Genomic DNA, 19,263 nt, shown 5'->3' with positions numbered 1-19,263 from the left:
ACTCCATACACAGTTTCAAATGTAGATATGATAGAGTCCAGTAGGCTCAGGAACCTGTACACCAGTTGATTGACAGTTGAGAGGCGGGACCAAAGAGCCAAAGCTCAACCCCCGCAAGCACAATTAGGTGAGTACAATTAGGTGAGCACATCTCTTGGCTGCTGTATGTTGGTGCCTTTGTACAGCTTCATGCATGATCTAGCTGTTGTATGTTGGTGCTCTTGTACAGCTTCACACATCTCTTGGCTGCTGTATGTTGGTGTCTTTGTACAGCTTCATGCATGATCTAGCTGTTGTATGTTGGTGCTCTTGTACAGCTTCACACATCTCCTGACTGCTGTATATTGGTGCTCTTGTACAGCTTCACACATCTGACTGCGGTATGTTGGTGCTCTTGTACAGCTTCACACATCTCCTGACTGTTGTATGTTGGTGCTCTTGTACAGCTTCACACATCTCTTGACTGCTGTATGTTGGTGCTCTTGTACAGCTTCACACATCCCCTGACTGCTGTATGTTGGTGCTCTTGTACAGCTTCACACATCCCCTGACTGTTGTATATTGGTGCTCTTGTACAGCTTCACACATCTCCTGACTGTTGTATGTTGGTGCTCTTGTACAGCTTCACACATCCCCTGACTGTTGTATGTTGGTGCTCTTGTACAGCTTCACACATCCCCTGACTGCTGTATGTTGGTGCTCTTGTACAGCTTCACACATCCCCTGACTGCTGTATGTTGGTGCTCTTGTACAGCTTCACACATCCCCTGACTGTTGTATGTTGGTGCTCTTGTACAGCTTCACACATCTCCTGACTGCTGTATGTTGGTGCTCTTGTACAGCTTCACACATCCCCTGACTGCTGTATGTTGGTGCTCTTGTACAGCTTCACACATCCCCTGACTGCTGTATGTTGGTGCTCTTGTACAGCTTCACACATCTCCTGACTGCTGTATGTTGGTGCTCTTGTACAGCTTCACACATCCCCTGACTGCTGTATGTTGGTGCTCTTGTACAGCTTCACACATCCCCTGACTGTTGTATGTTGGTGCTCTTGTACAGCTTCACACATCCCCTGACTGCTGTATGTTGGTGCTCTTGTACAGCTTCACACATCCCCTGACTGCTGTATGTTGGTGCTCTTGTACAGCTTCACACATCCCCTGACTGTTGTATGTTGGTGCTCTTGTACAGCTTCACACATCCCCTGACTGTTGTATGTTGGTGCTCTTGTACAGCTTCACACATCTCCTGACTGCTGTATGTTGGTGCTCTTGTACAGCTTCACACATCCCCTGAATGTTGTATGTTGGTGCTCTTGTACAGCTTCACTCAACCTGTCTTGTAATTTGAAGCTTCTTGATGTAACAGATTAACAACCAAGAGAAAAATACAATACTTTGTTTTTTTTATTTATGCAAGAGTGACACATGTACAGCTGCAGACGATGTGTCACAATCACGTGGCCGAAGATATGATACCGAAGCTTCGTTATTGTTATGCTACGAAGTGTGTTTACCGAAAGGTGATTTTTATATCAAGAGGACGAAAGGTATTAGTGAGTTTTTTTTAGTTCAGATGTGAAGGGAAGGTAGAGCACAGTGGTGGTACTTGTGTTGGAAACAGGTTTGGGGTGGAAGAAATTTTGTTTAGCTAGAGAATTTAGCACAGTTGATAAAATGTAAGGGGTAACCAAGGAGAGAGAGATTTGTAAATAATGGAAATTTCAGAATCAAGAAAATGAAGGTCACTGGTGCATAGAGCGCGGAGGAAGAGACACGAGAACACATTTCTTAACAGGAGAAGGATGGTACGAAAAATAAAGTAAAAGAAGTGAATGTACATACCACTATGCATATACTGTATTTGCGGTAAACATACAAAGAGAAACTGGACACAGCTGTAGACTTGAACATCAAAAAAAAAAAAAAAAAAAAAAAAAAAAGAGGAAGAAGGGAATTAGATTCCCATTTAATGTTGAAATTTATAAAAGGAACCAAATTATTAAGAGATGATGAAATGACACATTCCTAATATGTATATTAACATTGTAAGCTTTAATTATTTCTGGAGCATTGCTATGCTTATCCTTTAAAATACCTTTGGAAAATACTCTCAGGAACAACGGGAAACTTTACAAAAGCAGCTGGCTTCCTGTCACTGTCGAGGTCGCTAAAGATGGCAACTCGCAGGTAAACTCCATATCGGCAAAGCACAGTGATCTATGCCTTTACTATATCACTGATTACTTGTTTACCGTTTCAGAAACGCGAGAAATGTGCTCAGGTCACGGTGACTGCGAATGTAACCACTGCAAGTGTGATCCTCCCTACTACGGCAAGTTCTGTGAAGACTGTCCCGTGAGCACCTCCCTCCATATACCTTATTTCTTACACGCGATGCTCCCTTTTTGCACATTTGCTCACTCCTAAATGTTGGATAATATGCTCATCATTGTAAATGTAAAGTTGGACGGATGTCCCTCATAATATAGTGATCTGGGGCCAGATTCATGAAGCAGTTACGCAAGTACTTACGAACGTGTACATCTTTTATCAATCTTTGGCGGCTTTGGTTACATTTATCAAACAGTTTACAAGCACGAAAACTTCCCAATCAGTGTTGTTGTTGTTATAAACAGCCTCCTGGTGCTTCAGAGCTCATTAACTGTTTGGCGGCTTTGTTTACAATTATTAAACAGTTAATGAGCTCTGAAGCACCAGGAGACTGTGTATAACAACAACATTGATTGGGAAGTTTTCATGCTTGTAATCTGTTTGATAAATGTAACCAAAGCCACCAAAGACTGTTAAAAGATGTACAGGTTCGTAAGTACTTGCGTAACTGCTTCGTGAATCTGGCCCCTGGAGAGTACGGACACTAGCAACTCGCTTCAAAATAGCTATGGATAGACTTGTACAAAAGCACTGCTTACATAAATTAATGCTACATAGGCATTGGTGCCTTCTATTGTTAATGACTTTTTTAGATAAATTAGTATAAATATGTCTGAGGATTAATACTATTAATAAGGGGAATGTGTCAATTAGGTAACACAAATGGCATATACTTGAGTCACCATAACATTGCTGAAGCATGACTAAACCACAAACCAGAAGATGCATCCCGTCCTCATAAAGGCCACGATTCATTCCATGCACCTGCCAAATCCAGTTTAAAATGAAAACAGTTTACACACGACTCACAACTGATGACGTTCGAACACTTCCAGAACAAGTGCTAAGTTAACGACTTTTGTTCGACCCACAACGCTGTAAATGCTTCACCCATGTACTACAAATACAAATAATCACCAACAGAACCTAAACACCTAACCTAACCAATGCCTAAATATGCACAATATGCTAATATATAATATTAATTTATATTTGAGAAAATTTGTTTTAAATGAACAGCATGAAAAAAATTTATGAATGCGTATTTGGGGTCGACCGCTGGATGGAATGGACTTGGTCTGAGGACGGTTTGGAAGATGAAGAGGCGACGATGTTTCAGTCTGTCCTGAACTGAATAAAAATGTCTGAGGATAAAAAATAAAAAAATCGACTTCATAATGACGGACGGATCGAAAAGTCGTCGTCGTTTCTTCGTCTTCTAGTGTTTAGTTTGGTCACCATGTACTCGACTGTAAATTAATAAAAGTTGTCAACAGGGATGTTCAGGCAAATGCGATGAGTACAAGCCATGTGTGGAGTGCCAAGTGTTCCATACAGGAGAGTTGTTCTCCACTGACCTCTGCCACGCCTCCTGTACTCTCTTCAACTCTACCATTGTGGAGTCCATTGGCGGTGAGACACGAAGGTGTGACCTGTCACATCCAGCTACATTTAAGACCTAATGATAAAGGAAACTGGAGAATGCCTACTAGGGGAGCCGGTCGCCCGAGTAGACAGCACACTGGACTTGTGATCCTGTGGTCCCGGGTTCGATCCCGGGCGCCGGCGAGAAACAATGGGCAGAGTTTCTTTCACCCTATGCCCCTGTTACCTAGCAGTAAAATAGGTACCTGGGTGTTAGTCAGCTGTCACAGGCTGCTTCCTGGGGGTGGAGGCCTGGTCGAGGACCAGGCCGCGGGGACACTACAGCCCCGATATCATCTCAAGATAACCTCAAGATCTCAAGATAGCCCCATGTTAAGCAATTCCTATTTATATCCACCCAAATTCATTCATATATGTCTAACCTACGACTGAAATAACACAGTTAGCCCAAGTCTATTATGCTATCTGGTAATTTGTTCCATAAATAAAGTTCCCATTTTGAAGCCAGTATTTACCCAAGTCTTTCCTGATCAACACCACCACTTTGTTGGTGAGGTGTTTTAAGTTCAATTTTAAACATTGTAGAACACTAAATGTGTTCTATTTCCACATTATTTTAAGTTCTATTTTGTGGTGATGCATTAAAAACCTTGTTTACATCTCCTCTGTTATGCTTTTAACATGTGATTACAATTCAGAATGTTGTATAGGTTTTTGAATATGAAAACCATTTATTAAGTTTTTTTTAATATAGCCTGTTGCTCATTTATAAAGCAGAACAATATAAATATTTGTTCTATTTTCCAGAAGTGAATGGGCAGACATGTATCTTCTTAGATGCTGAGGAGTGTCGTGTATACTTCCTCTATGAGAACACACCTGAAGAAGAACTACGAGTGTGGGTGCAGGAGAAAGTAGACTGTCCCACATATCATAATATCTACTGTAAGTAAACTATTAATACGAATGAGAATATAACTACCTAAGTGTACTTACATAGTCTGAGAGCTATGCTGATGGAGTCTCATCTTCCCTACTGTCTTTATCATATGACGCTTTGATTCTACTGGAGGTCTTGGTGTCCACCGCTGTTGCCCCTATTGTTCCTTGCCACTTGGGGTTGAGGGGGGGGGTGTGAAGGGATTCGATCTCCCTTGTGAAGTTTTCCCTCCCAACCATTGGGCATTGGAAGCTTAACACTGTCAGTAGTTTCAAAGTGTTATATGACAAAGAGTGCTGGGAAGACGGGACACCACGAGCGTAGCTCTCATCCTGTAACTACACTTAGGTAATTACAATGATTAAAACACAAGATCTCTATTCCCTAAAACAAACTGGTATACTATATTCTGTCTATTCGAGGTTGAGGGCTAGACGCATGGAGCTAGCCTCACCAAACTTTGCAGGGTAACTGGTCTTTGTCTGGGAATGATCATAGGTGCGTTGGGGTCGAGTTCCTTGTCATGCTCTTCCTTGACATGAAATATTAAATCATACTAATTTCCAGTCTTCCTAACAAAACTTCATCCTCACTTAAGATTGCAGGCACGAAGGGAAGGGTGTCAAAGGATAGGGAAGGTTAAGATGGTTACAGTGTAGAAGATAGTGAAGGTGGTTACAGTGATGCAAATAGTATGTAGTGAAGATGTGACCAGAGCAATGCCAGGTACCCCTTCTAGTACTAAATAAATTACATAAATAGTAACATAAACATATTAACATAGAAGTAACTTCTAGTAACATAAATGGAATATTTTTTGAACATGTGCATACCAGAAGTAAAACAGAGTAATAAAAGTACCTGCTGAAAACAAAAGCATCAAGCAGTCTACTTATACTGTCAAGATGAAAAAAGTGTACATGAAACTTTAGTTCAAATAAACGGACTCTCACCAGTCTGACCAAGACCGTTGGCCCCCTGTCCTTTGTCGGGAGCACAGTACAGTGTGAGAGTTTGTGGCTGTGTGGCAGGCACAGAGGAGATTCCTCCGGGCTTGGTGATCCAGCTCCATTTAGATTGTTCCCTTGTGGTTCCCTGTCTCAACCGGGAGGGGTCTCTTCGGTTCGTGGCTCTTTGAAGCCAATACACACTAGAGTAGCTTCCCTGGCGACCCCATTCCAGGGCATGAACCGTTGATGCCGCTTCCTTCCTCTGGCTTTGCCGAACGTTCGGGCGTCCAAACGTTCTCTTGATCTCTCTGCGTCTGCTTCTTTACACTTAGCCATTCCCCAACTGCTAGGCCCTACTGGTGGACGTCTTTTGGCTCTACTGTTCGAGAAGGTTTCTTTACCTCTTTTCCCCAGTGTTGTTGCTCAGTGCCAGCGCTTCTGGAGTCTTCCTTTGTCTCCTTGGTAGCCAGCCCAGCCTTGGTTTCTAGCTTGGTGTCTGAACCCGGGCATTCTTCCAAGGCTCTGTCTCTTTCAGAAGGTTGGGGGAGCCTTGAACCTTGCTGGTTCAGTCTCCTCTTTCACTCTACATGTCTGAAATTTTAAACGCATATTTATCATCTATATGGTGATCAGGTGGCTGATTTGATGGTGTCCCACATGCAGTCTTCCTCTCTGCGGTCTTGTCGCCACTTTCTAGCCCATTGACATTACTTTTTAAGTTTCCAAACGGGTTTTGTCCTTTCTTGATCAGCATCTTATGCCGAATACTGTTTTCTCATGCAGCATAGGCACCGCCAATGCCACACAATAAGAGACGATGGCTTACGTTCAGGGTTGACACGTCTTTGGCCCTGTTACACAAGCTTTCTCATGCTTTGTTTCACCTCCGGCCTGCTAATACACCACTGAGCCTGTCTGGTCTCTTGACTGGGTTTTTTTCTTTTCTTCTCAGTTTCTTGTGGCCCCTTGATTCATATTTGTTCCCTGAAGACTTTTTTTTTTTTACTCGGTGATCGAATGCCTACGTCATGTAAATTGTCAATAAATTTATGACGTGGGTATGGATCACTAATTTTTATGTACTTTGTAGAAGCCAGGGAAAGCATAAAATTTCAGTTGGGTAGTGTTTCCTGTCTGTGAAATCTTTCCTACTGTGGCTTCTCTCAGTAATGCAGTAGAAGAGCTTCTGCCACACGGTCGTAGGGTCGGTGGTTCGAGTCTCCTAGTGCTCAAATGAATGAAATGTTTATTTCCACAATAGTGTGGTAACAATTTATATACAGTATATAAATATACATTATACATAACATGATTACTGTATATCATGTTTTACTCTACAAGTTATTACTTTTCAAGTATTTCATGTTCAATTATGTCTTGTTTATTCGTTTTATAAGTGCTACAGACCTGTGAGCCAAAAAAATAAATAAAAAAAATTGCTTGATTTTACGTATGAAACTGTAATCTTTATTACATGTATGGAGAGCACAAAAAAAATCATACACAGTATCTGCCTTGAATAAGTGGACTGAAAAATCCATAAACAGCTCATTTTATGATTTCCAACTGCATTTACACATGTGTATCCAAATAATCAAATACTGCTCGAGTCTCAACATCTCTGATCAAGTTCTCGTGTGAAAGAAAAAATGTGACATGCTAGTTCAGTCATCAAGTGACTTTAGGAACACTTAGGTATAATTTAATTTATAAGACTTCGCATCATGGCATACAAGTTTCAGATATTGTTTCACTGCTTTGCAGACACCATGTTAGGAGTGCTGCTGGCAGTTGTGGTGATTGGTCTCTGCGTCCTCATCGCCTGGAGAATCATTGTTAGTCTCCACGATAAACGCGAATTTGAAAAGTTTATTTTGGACAAACAAAATGCAAAATGGAGTGAGGTAAGTTTTCATTTAAGTCTGTTACAGACAATTTTAAAACATTCTGATATTGATCGACTTGAGAATGGTCCAGGACGGACCGAAACGTCGTCGTCCCTTCACCTTCTAGTGTGGGCTGGTCAACTTACTTTAGCCATGTTATTGTGACTCATCGCCTGCATTCTGATATTGAATTCTATGGTGTAGAAGTTAAGCACACCAATAGAAGTGCATGCCTCTATGCACTTCTATTGGTGTGGAGGTAACAGCTGCAACCAGGCACAATAAATGATGCACTTCCAGCTGAACCAACCAAACATCAAACACTGAAGGACCCATCCAGAAACCAGCCATCTCCTCCTTAGCAGAAAGGAAGGAGAGGGTTGTAAGTGAAGAAAATGACCTCCAGGATCAAAATAGCAAAATTCCCACTTCTGGGGGAGAGCAGGAAGCTTCCTAACCTGTTCATTGGAGGTAAGGGCCAACAAAATCAAAGCCTTGAAGAAACACTCCTGACTGAAGAGGCAACAGAAAAACAAATACAGGGAAAGGAACAAAACCTTGTTCAATGATTAAGATAGTTCAGGAGCAAGAACAGGCCAGAGGTGAAAAATGCCAGAGACAACATGTGAAATGAGGCTGACAATATGTCCATACAGAGCTGTACAGCTCTGCTAAGCCCAAATGATATAAGGTAACAGTACTCAGCATGAGAAACTTATCCCTAAACAACCAAGAAAGAAGAAAGAACAAAAAAACACACACACACAGGTACAGAAACTGAGGACAAACGACAAAGATAAAAAAAATTGGAAGAAATACCAAGAAATCTCAAGGAGTGCTCAAGAAACCACTGCAACAAAAGCCACACATAAGATGCCAAAAGATCAGCAACTATATATATATAGTACATAGAATGTACTATATATAGAATGGTACACAAGTATGAAAACAACTGTAGACGTGTAGACTGGTGGAGAACCTCAAACCATCTCCAAGACTAGATGCACAAAGAGTTGGAGCTGTAGAAACAACAAGAGTTCAGACAACAGGCCCAAAGGGCCGGTAACCATGGCTGGGCCTGCTGAATTGGAGCCAACTGGAGAACCCTACCAGAGAACAAAAGCTGAACCCAACCTGAGGGAAGATAAAGAAACTCCCCCAATGACCTTAGACCAGCCTAAAGATATCTACTGTGAGATCTTTACTCACCGAGTGAGCAAAATTGAGCCACATAAATTGGAAGATGCACTGTTCCACACCGATGCAAAGAGGTCCATCTTGGGGTAGCCGAATGTCTCGCATAGCTACGTGAGACATTCGGTGGTCCACTCTGTGGCAATGGGGGGTAAAGAGCTGTCCACCAGAACACAAAGATTAGTTCATCAAAGAAACAAAGCCCTGGATCACATGGAGGAACCTCTCCCCACAAAAAAGTGCTCAAGACTGGAATTTGGAAATCTCCCCATATAAGATGTCTCTGGGCAACCTATCCTTGGGGAGGAGGTACTTTGGAGATAATCACTTCAAAACCCACTACATAATTAGTGCTATTATCTACTCCCTATCCATGGTTAGGTTAGGGTTCATTACGTTTGGTTAAGTTAATACAGTGTATCCTTAAACATGTGATACAGCTACAGCATTGAAATTCAAAAAATATTTGAGTATCTCTAAAATTGAATTTACAGAAAGTCAAATTCTTCAGACCACTTCAAAGAAAAAGAATTAAACAGGCTTTTTATCATTTAAACCAACAATTTATAATACAATAAAGTTATAACTTCAGAATAGTCTCTGTTCAGGACGAAAATTCACTTGCCAGTTTACAAGGAGACTATTATTAGAACTGCAATATGCTTTCAGACCATCTCAAATATCTAGATAACTGTCTAGGTAGTGTGAGAAAGGGTTTTCTCATGGTGATCACTTTACCCTGAGGACAAACTTTTCTGCAGGACTACTCAATCTCTGAGGTGCACACAAGGGGAGGAGCCATCTAGGAGTTCATCTTAAATAATAAAAGCGGAAACAACAAACACTTTGCTTTAATCGAATACCCATTCTTAGAGGGAATAAATGACCAATCAGAGTGAAACAGCAACTAGGTACCTACCTCAAGACCCCCCCATCCCCAGCAACAGAATTAGAGGGTACCTACCTACCTTGAGGCTACCTTGAGGTGCTTCCGGGGCTTAGTGTCCCCGCGGTAGGTCCATAATAAACCCTCTGAAAGCTACACAGGGATTTCTGGGTCCCAGGGTGTAGACCAAACAGGATCACCTAGTACAAGGGCTGCTCACTGAATATTACAAACATAAAAAACAACCTAAGGGCAAATGTAGCTATTAAGAGTGAGAGGAGTGCACTGTGTGGCAAGCAAGCAAACAACCTGTGGGGACCCTTATACAAAAACCCATCCACAAAGCCTCTTAGAGGAGTCAAAGACTTGTGCATCCCCAAAGGGCAAGGCACCTTTGATCAGAAGCCAGCCTCTCAGACCTCTGAACCCACCAGTGAAGGCAACTCTGGCCATCCAGGGCGCAACACCAGTTAACACCCAGTTCAAGGTGAACAGTTAATGTATCCACACAAGGAGTGAGGCATAAACATACACTCATCACAAAGAAAACACAAAAATTCAGAACAAATGCACATTAAAATGGGCCCACATGACAAAAAATAGTGTCCAGAGAGCATGAACATTTTACCTGAAAAACTGGACCCTGATGGATACCGTGGCAGGAAGAGCAGCATAATAGCAAACATGCGCTTTAAGAACTAATGAGAACAGCATCAAGTTCAGGTGGTTTGTGTGTGTGTATATGGGCTTCACTGTCTAGGTTTCTATTCTTTGTTTATCTGGCTGTTGGTATGTTTAGGTTTGCCCAACTTTATGGTGGCCTTTTCTTGGTTAGGATTCTTGGTCTTGGATTTCCCTGCTCTTTGTGCCTCTTAAGAGCAGGTAATTTTATGCCTCTGGTCTCTGGTAGGCTAACAATGACTTGTAAGGGCTAAATGTAAATTGACTTGAGTGGAGGTCATCAGGTAGGGAGCCGGTCGGCTGAGCGGACAGCACACTGGACTTGTGATCCTGTGGTCCTGGGTTCGATCCCAGGCGCCGGCGAGAAACAATGGGCAGTTTCTTTCACCCTATGCCCCTGTTACCTAGCAGTAAAATAGGTACCTGGGTGTTAGCTGTCACGGGCTGCTTCCTGGGGGTGGAGGCCTGGTCGAGGACCGGGCCGCGGGGACACTAAAAAGCCCCGAAATCATCTCAAGATAGCACCAAGGAGCTACCTTAGCTCTCCCAAAAAGGCAGTTTGCCTTTTAAATTATAATTTGCATCTGTACAGTATTGTGAAATGGTTTAGAATATGTAAATGTATTCAGTTGTAAATGTAAGATTAGAGAGTTGCATAAGACTCCTTGTTGTCACTAACTAAGCTGCCAGTCATTAACATGAGTCAGGCTGCTCAACATCAAGCAAGTTGATCTCATTACATTTTATACAAAAAAATAACATGGATTTGTTGCTACTCTATATAATGTACTACATTATTTGTGTTAATATACAAAAGTAGAATATATGGTATTATAGTATACCAGTATAATGTCTTCTTTATAATTCCAGGACGTAAATCCGCTCTACAGATCGGCCATAACTCATGTCAACAATCCAATGTTCGCAACTAAAATGGATTAGTGTTCTCTAAGTGGGCCTACAACAGCCACAGGTTTGAGACGTTATACTTGACTGGTTAATGTTCATTACTAAATGTGACGAAGTTTAATCAAGAATTATATTCATGGATTTTTTTTTTCTTTTTTTCTTTTCGTTTTTTTTTTTAACAGGTGTGTCACAAATGTGTTATTCTGATCTTTCCAAAGACATCAAACATAGACTATGGATAATAATTTCAAGTTTGTAGACACAAATCCTGACAAATTATTTGCAAACAAATATTGTACTGAGTAATGTTAATCTTATGACACATCTTACTCAGTAATTTAATGTAAACAAATTTCTATTACTTGCCTGAGCAAAACATATGATAAGACCGTTGTTGTTGTTGTTGTCAAACGAAATGTTGTAAAATAATATGGGTCCTGTAGCACAGTGGCCTACGTCCTTGGTTCACAACCAAGGCTCCTGGGTTCAATCCCCAAGCAGGTTAGAAATGGTTGGGGCAACTTTTCTAATCTGATCCTTCATTCATCTAGCAGTAAAATAGGTACACAAGAGTCGAGCGACTGTTGTGGGTTGCACCTTGAGGAAGGTGATTAGTTAAATGAACAAATCCACAAGGGCCGTGACGAGGGTTCAAACCTGCGTCCGGGAGCATCCCAGACACTGCCTTAATCGACTGGGCTACGACAGGGTTAAAGAGAGTTGAAACCGAAGTTCTACTGAACTTACACATCCAGTAGGTTCAGTAGAACTTTGGTTTCAACTCTTTTTAACCCTGTCGTAGCTCAGTCGATTAAGGCAGTGTCTGGGATGCTCCCGGACGCAGGTTCGAATCCTCGTCACGGCCCTTGTGGATTTGTTCATTTGATGTGATCTGTGTGTGTAAGGTGATTAGTTGCCCAAAGTGTTGTATAAAGACTTCAGCTACCCTAGGTGCAGGTGATTTTGAGAACAGGTTTATCGCTTAATACAGTGTTCACCGTTCATCGCGATCACCTTATAAAGTGTTCACTGTATCACAATTGCCTAGTACAGTGTTCACCGTTCATCATGTTGTACATAGTTTACTATACGTCATGGTGGTTTTGTATGGTGAAAACTGTACAAGGTATTTATGTGCAAAAAACACTGTACAATGTAACATTATTAATTTAAGTGTCTGCTGAAATATGATTTGTCCTAATTCAATTGTCTCAATATATCCATTTAAAGCAATTTATATACTGTATAACTACATTAACTAGGAAATTTTGTAATAAAGAGGTTCTGAAAGAATACAATATTGTATCTAATTGAGCATTATTACCATAAATTATTATAAATTCAGAAATATGAACTTAAAGCACTTGTAAAATGAAGATGATTTAATATACATGATCAAATACAATCTTCACAATACAGTGGCCCCCAAACACACAAAGATGGAAAACCAACATAATGATACAGGTATTTTTTTTTATTTTCAACGGTATATTAGAACTTCAAATCACTTCGGCAACAATACGGTCTAATATCTGAGCAAACACATGGGTTGATAAATTTAGGCAAGACTACCTGTGGTATAAAATCCACATACTCCAGGATTGGCCTTACATATGTGTATACAAGGTTCTGAAAGATTCTTTACATAGGTCTCTGAAGGCAGTCCTAATGTTAACCAGCCTTGCATATGCCGCCGATGTTATTTCTATTGATGTGGGCTTCAGGAGACAGATTTGGCTTGATATCAACTCCTAGATCTTTCTTTCTGTCTGTTTCGTGAAGGACTTTATCTCCCATTCGGTGAGCCCCGGTGGCTCTAACACCTGCCTTCTCCCAAGGAGTCAGGTTCTTACAGCATTCATCAAGCTGATGGAGGAGAAGCCTGTAAGCCATAGACTCCCCCAAACAAGGATGGAGCGAACGAGCAAGCGCTAGTCTACAACATTGAGTTTGTTTATATAGATTAGGGAAGTTCTATGGCTATTTTAAGAGTCTGCAGGTACATACAGGGAGTAAGCCGGCAGTGGCTTGTCTCACTGACCTTCTGGGTGCTTTCTCTGGTGGTGGTATAAACAAATAATATATAAATGCCTCTGCTCCCTGTGCCTCTGTGAGGGGACCAGGTTCTGACCAGGTCTCTGGTAGGTCAGAACTCCACTACTGATGGCACCTAGTAGGTAACACACATCAAAGATACTAACTGCAGGGAGCCTGATGGCACCTAGTAGGTAACACACATCGGAGATACTAACTGCAGGGAGCCTGATGGCACCTAGTAGGTAACACACATCGGAGATACTAACTACAGGCAGCCAGCTGGACTCGCCCCGAAATTGGCGTTTCATGACATTCAACACTTCTTTTTACAAATTCAATCACTCTTTGGTTGACAATGAAGTTAAAATTACAGTATGTAAATTCTAATACTTAAATATTTGTTTTCAGATTTAAAATAGGCTGGAATATAAATTAAAATTTCTGAGAATCTCTCCTTGTCAAACTGTCGCAATTTCCTTACAAGTTTCAAATGTTTTAATTTCAGATCATCATACCTTATGTTGTCCAAGGGAAAATGTGAGTGTGTTGTACAATAGTACTGGACTCCTGCTAAACTCATAGCCTCTGCAGGAAAAAATACCAGGAATTTTCATGTAATTTTATTGTGTATATAAACAATTAAAATTAAACAATCAGAAACTTAACACACGATTCACCGAAAGATGTTTGGTAAGTCGAGCACTCGTCACTGATGAGGCACTAACTGTGTTGGATATATATCGATGGAAAATGGTAAGCTATCAACAATATTGTGCAGATAAATTAATACACGAGATGCTGTTGCGTGTGTGTGTGTGGACCACCACAGATGCAACACATGCAGGCACCCATGCCATACACTTATTTCTTAATACACAATACTAAAATAATCAGTATTTGCAAGGAGGTTGAGATTAATGGAGAGTTCTCTCTTAAGATGCTGATACAGTATTAACACAAAGCAATTCACTTTTACATATAAAAATCAATAAAGCATTTTTAATGATTTTTCATGGCACATAAGGTAATGGCACTCACTTGTATTTATTAGAAATATAATATAATTAAGAAAAATAAATCCTTTGAGTATTATACTTAGTGTCTTGGGGGGACATTACTAATACAAAGTTACCTAGATCACATATTCTATTATAAATAAATAGTTTTCAAAATGAATTTGTATTAAATGTGCCCATGGAGAGAACACGTTTTTGCTCACTATAAATGTGGTTATAAAATTGAACAAAGGGAAAGAATTGTGGTGGAATGCAAGTGTGTGACAAACAGAGAAAAAGAACAATGTAGGAGGTGGTAACTAGTAGAACAGGACATGAGGAAAGCAAATGAGATAAGCCACAGGAAGGATAGGACACACTAAGCCTTCACAAAAGAGCTTAGAGGAACAAAGGTTGTGAGAACAATCAAATCGAGCAGGTAACAAACTCTACGCCAGTGACGTGTCATGAAAAAAATGCTCGGGACGGCAAATGACACTGAAGTATGAAAAGTGTTAATAAATAACCAGCATTAAATGTAATGAAATGCCAATTTCTTGACCCAGTGGCTCCTTGAAGCTACAATGCTGATATAATGCCAAATTACTAGGTGCCATCAGTCGTGGGATTCTTTTCGGCCTACAGGGGACGGGACGAGCCAGAACCTGGCCCCCCTCTATAAAGTCAGAGAGAGCAGTGGCACTATGATAAAAAAAAAATTGTCTGTGAATTTTAATCATGTCCCAGAACAAGAGGATAGGAAAGTGCTAGGCAGTGCTGGTGTGATCAAGTAATGTTCAGAGCCCAGTGGACATTACAAAGTAAGTAATTACCAAAAGAAGGCACTGGACATTACAAATAGGTACAGTACTGCCTAAAGTACTACTAAACTCTCACAACTTTGGAATGGTATCATGAAATCCTAGAATTCCAAATGCCTTAATTTAATTAAAACTGCCTCATAATGTAAACACCTAGCATGTCTGCTATGCATACATGTTGTCCCAGGGCTTGAAGGGAAAACACACAGAAATCACAATTGCGTGATGCATCAAATGATTTGATGCATCACGCAATGGTGATTTCTGTGTGAAATGAAGTAAAGGCGAAGAGGGAGAATGGCCTATTGACATAGCTCGAGTGCACGGGGGGAGGGGGGATTGTGTAAAACCCTGGTTTGTGTCTCGGAGAGGCTGCAGGATCCAGTAAGTTAAGTAGAACTTCGGTTTCAACTCCTTTTGACCATGTTGTAGCTCAGTCGATTAAGGCAGCGTCTGGGATGCTCTCAGACGCAGGTTCGAATCCTCGTCACGGCTCTTGTGGATTTGTTCACTTGAAGGGAAAATCCAGGTAGGACAGGCACTGGGATCAATATGCCGGATGTAAGAGTAAGCCGACACAGCCTGCCATACACGGCTGCGAAGGTCAACCTCGCGCACTGAGAGAAGCGCGTGAACCACCAATGCACCCTGCCAGCCAAAGTTGCTCTCAACCAAAGGTAAGAGAGGATGTTCCCAAGACCCCTGGCTCGTCTTAGATTGGGGACACCACAACCAAAGAAGGCCTCCAGAGGAGCAACTCTCAAACACTCAAGGTAAAATAACCCTGATAATGTAAGGACAGCACTAGGGAGCACACAGGGAAGTTAACCCTGAGCACATGCAATTCCATGCACACTTGGCTCACACTACACCAATGTACAGGAAACCCCACTAAGGGCAAACACAACCACTTGCCAGAACAGAACACAAGAGCCAGCACAGGAGAGGGGCAGCCTGGTACCCACTCCATCAGCTACAGAACTGGGGCTGAGATGCAGGTTGACGGTGAGGTAGCTCCCCCTTCCCCCCAACAAATGACCAGGCGGGGCAAACAAGCTCACGGGTGTTCTAAGAGACTTTGTTTACATAGTTTGGGAAGGAAAAAGGGAGGGGGGAGATCTCTAGGCAGGTTTTGAGGCATCTATCTCCTTTGAAGCTAACAGTGGTTTGTTTGAACTCTGACTCTGGTCGCCTCTATCAGTGAGGTGGTAAATATAAATATCACTGCTCCCTGCACCTCTGAAAGAGGGCAAGGTTTTGGCACTGGTTCCCCATAGGCCTATATAACTCTACAGCTAATGTAATTACCTAAGCTTAGTTATAGAATGAGACAAATCCACAAGGACCATGATGAGGGGTTCAAACCTACATCCAGGATGATCCCAAATGTAGGTTCAAACCCTCATCAAGACCCTTGTGGATGTGTTCATTTGATATATCATGCTATTGTGATTTCTGTGTATACAGGATGAGAGCTACGCTCGTGGTGTCCCATCTTCTCAGCACTAATGTGACCTAGTAGATGGTACCATCTCAGCATAGTAGCTTCAGGAAGTCACAAGGAGCTACCCCAAGAATGTTTTATGAAAGTTCAGAGGTTAGCCACTAGACTAGTTAGTACCAGAATTAAGAGGGGCTCAGCTATGAAGACAAGTTGGAGGAACTCACCCTCACAACTTTGGGGAAGAGATGAAACACAGGAAGACATGACCATGAAATACAAAATCCTAAGAGGAATAGAAAATGTGAAGAAAGGAAGTCTATTAATTAAAAGGAGGTAGGACACAGGACATAAGTGGAAGCTATATATATAAATCAGTCAGAGATGTAAGGAAGTTCTCTCTCTCTGTGCAAGTGGTCGGCAACTGAAATACATTAAAGGATGAGTTTGTTGAAGACAATTCCAGACACAACTTTATGAAAAAATATTATGAAGGCATTAATGTTGAGAGGTAATTACCATATTAAATATAAATGGCTAGAAGATGGGGCATATAGAGCAAGATCTCACTCCCCCATAGTCATTTATAGGTAAAAACTATACTTGATGAATGTGTCCCTTGTGGGGGAGAGGGGGGGGGGGGGGTGGCTGCAGCTATGCTAGAGGCTGAGTAGCTGAAAGTAACCCAGAGCTCAGCAGAATTAACAGAGGACCTACTAGGAACCACACAGCCAAAGCCTCATTGGGAACAACTTGTGACCAACCCCCCACAAAGGCACAAATCTGGCACTAAAGAGGTGAATACGACACTCCCAACAGTAAACTAGCCAAATTGGGGAAACCTTTGGAATGGAAGGCCAAAACCATGGTCACAGCCTGCAAGCATAAATACACCAGAAAGAAACAATACCTGACATGGAAAGACAGAAAGCCCAAATGGAGAAACCTTTGGAATGGAAACCCGAAACCAGGGGCCACCGCCTGCAAGCAATACACGAGAAAGAAACAATACCTGACATGGAAAGATAGAAAGCCCAAATGGAGAAACCTTTGGAATGGAAACCCGAAACCAGGGGCCACCGCCTGCAAGCAATACACCAGGAAGAAACAAAACTTGGCATTGAAAGCAAACCCCAACCACTGACTGCACTAGACCACAAGGAAGTAGCTTAACAGATAGCCACAAAAACTGGAATTTAAATTCCATTTATGTTGATATAAAAAAGTCATGTGAATTCTGAAAATAAATCGCATATCTTTCCTGATTTATCACAAGGAATGCGATTCTCTCAAGATATAAAAATATTGAACATTGTAAAGCCCTTAAAACTGCTGCCACCATCAGTGGATGTTGTACTAAGTTATCACGGTAAACACCGGTTGGTATGTCTATTGTTACACGAGTACTGTCCTTGGATGCCACAAGCATCGTCAGGACATCACTTCTTAAATATAATATTAAAGTAGACCATCAAACATTGGCAAACATTAATACCAATGACTAAACTCAAGTGCTCACAAGAACAAGGCCGACTCGATTTGCAGCTTGTTAGACTTGTTCATGTGAACGAGAACCATGCACAAAAATACTCGCCTGCAGGCGATGAGTCACAATAACGTGGCTGAAGCATGTTGACCAAACCACACACTAGAAAGTGAAGGGACGACGACGTTTTGGTCCATCCTGAACCATTCTCAAGTCGATTGTGAACGTCGTCGTCCCTTCACTTTCTAGTGTGTGGTCTGGTCAAAATACTTGCATAATTGCGAGTACGTGTATTGTTTTTTTTTTCCGTGACATGTATTAACAGGTTCACTCCTCTGCCACCCTTTCCTGTGAGGTTCAAGTAGATCACAGCCCTCACCAATGTCACCTGTGTGACATACAGCACACACACATCCCTTCATGAAGGTCACTTGTGAGGTGCAGATCCCTTACCAAGGAAGGCCACATGTGAGGTACAGACACCCCCCTCACCAAGGCCACATGTGAGGTACAGACACCCCCCTCGCCAAGGTCACATGTGAGGTGCAGACAACCCCCCCCCCCCTCACCAAGGCCACATGTGAGGTACAGACACCCCCCTTGCCAAGGTCACATGTGAGGTACAGACACCCTCCTCACCAAGGTCACATGTGAGGTACAGACAACCCCCCCTTGCCAAGGTCACATGTGAGGTACAGACACCCTCCTCACCAAGGTCACATGTGAGGTACAGACAACCCCCCCTCACCAAGGTCACATGTGAGGTACAGACAACCCCCCCCTCACCAAGGTCACATGTGAGGTACAGACAACCCCCCCTCACCAAGGTCACATGTGAGGTACAGACAACCCCCCCCCCTCGCCAAGGTCACATGTGAGGTACAGACAACCCCCCCCTCGCCAAGGTCACATGTGAGGTACAGACAACCCCCCCCTCGCCAAGGTCACATGTGAGGTACAGACAACCCCCCCTCGCCAAGGTCACATGTGAGGTACAGACAACCCCCCCCTCGCCAAGGTCACATGTGAGGTACAGACAACCTTCCCCTCACCAAGGTCACATGTGAGGTACAGACACCCTCCTCACCAAGGTCACATGTGAGGTACAGACAACCCCCCCTCACCAAGGTCACATGTGAGGTACAGACAACCCCCCCCCCCCTCACCAAGGTCACATGTGAGGTACAGACAACCCCCCCCTCGCCAAGGTCACATGTGAGGTACAGACAACCTTCCCCTCACCAAGGTCACATGT

The 19,263-nt window shown here is 42.3% G+C and overlaps 1 protein-coding gene and 1 long non-coding RNA gene across 4 annotated transcripts in view; one reads left to right on the top strand and one right to left on the bottom strand.

The window, feature by feature from the left end:
- LOC123772862 (integrin beta-PS) overlaps window positions 1-11,887 on the top strand; it is a 28,687-nt gene extending 16,800 nt beyond the window's left edge. For 2 of the 3 annotated variants that reach the window (XM_045766218.2, XM_045766219.2), the window contains exons 13-17: window positions 2,266-2,360; window positions 3,674-3,809; window positions 4,590-4,727; window positions 7,437-7,576; window positions 11,190-11,887. In XM_045766218.2, coding sequence (XP_045622174.2) covers window positions 2,266-2,360; window positions 3,674-3,809; window positions 4,590-4,727; window positions 7,437-7,576; window positions 11,190-11,261 — 581 coding nt within the window. In that variant the 3' untranslated portion in view covers window positions 11,262-11,887. The remainder of the gene's footprint in view (window positions 1-2,265; window positions 2,361-3,673; window positions 3,810-4,589; window positions 4,728-7,436; window positions 7,577-11,189) is intronic. The other variant, XM_045766220.2, reaches the window with a different exon arrangement.
- Window positions 11,888-12,687: 800 nt separating this feature from the next.
- LOC138363868 (uncharacterized) lies at window positions 12,688-19,160 on the bottom strand. Its single transcript, XR_011228185.1, has 2 exons — window positions 17,571-19,160; window positions 12,688-17,468 (listed from the first exon to the last, which is right to left on the bottom strand). It is a non-coding gene; the product is annotated as an uncharacterized lncRNA (long non-coding RNA).
- Window positions 19,161-19,263: the final 103 nt, after the last annotated feature.

Source organism: Procambarus clarkii, chromosome 12, assembly GCF_040958095.1.
Source record: "Procambarus clarkii isolate CNS0578487 chromosome 12, FALCON_Pclarkii_2.0, whole genome shotgun sequence".
NCBI lineage: Eukaryota > Metazoa > Arthropoda > Malacostraca > Decapoda > Cambaridae > Procambarus > Procambarus clarkii.
This window is presented reverse-complemented; position numbering and strand designations above follow the sequence as displayed.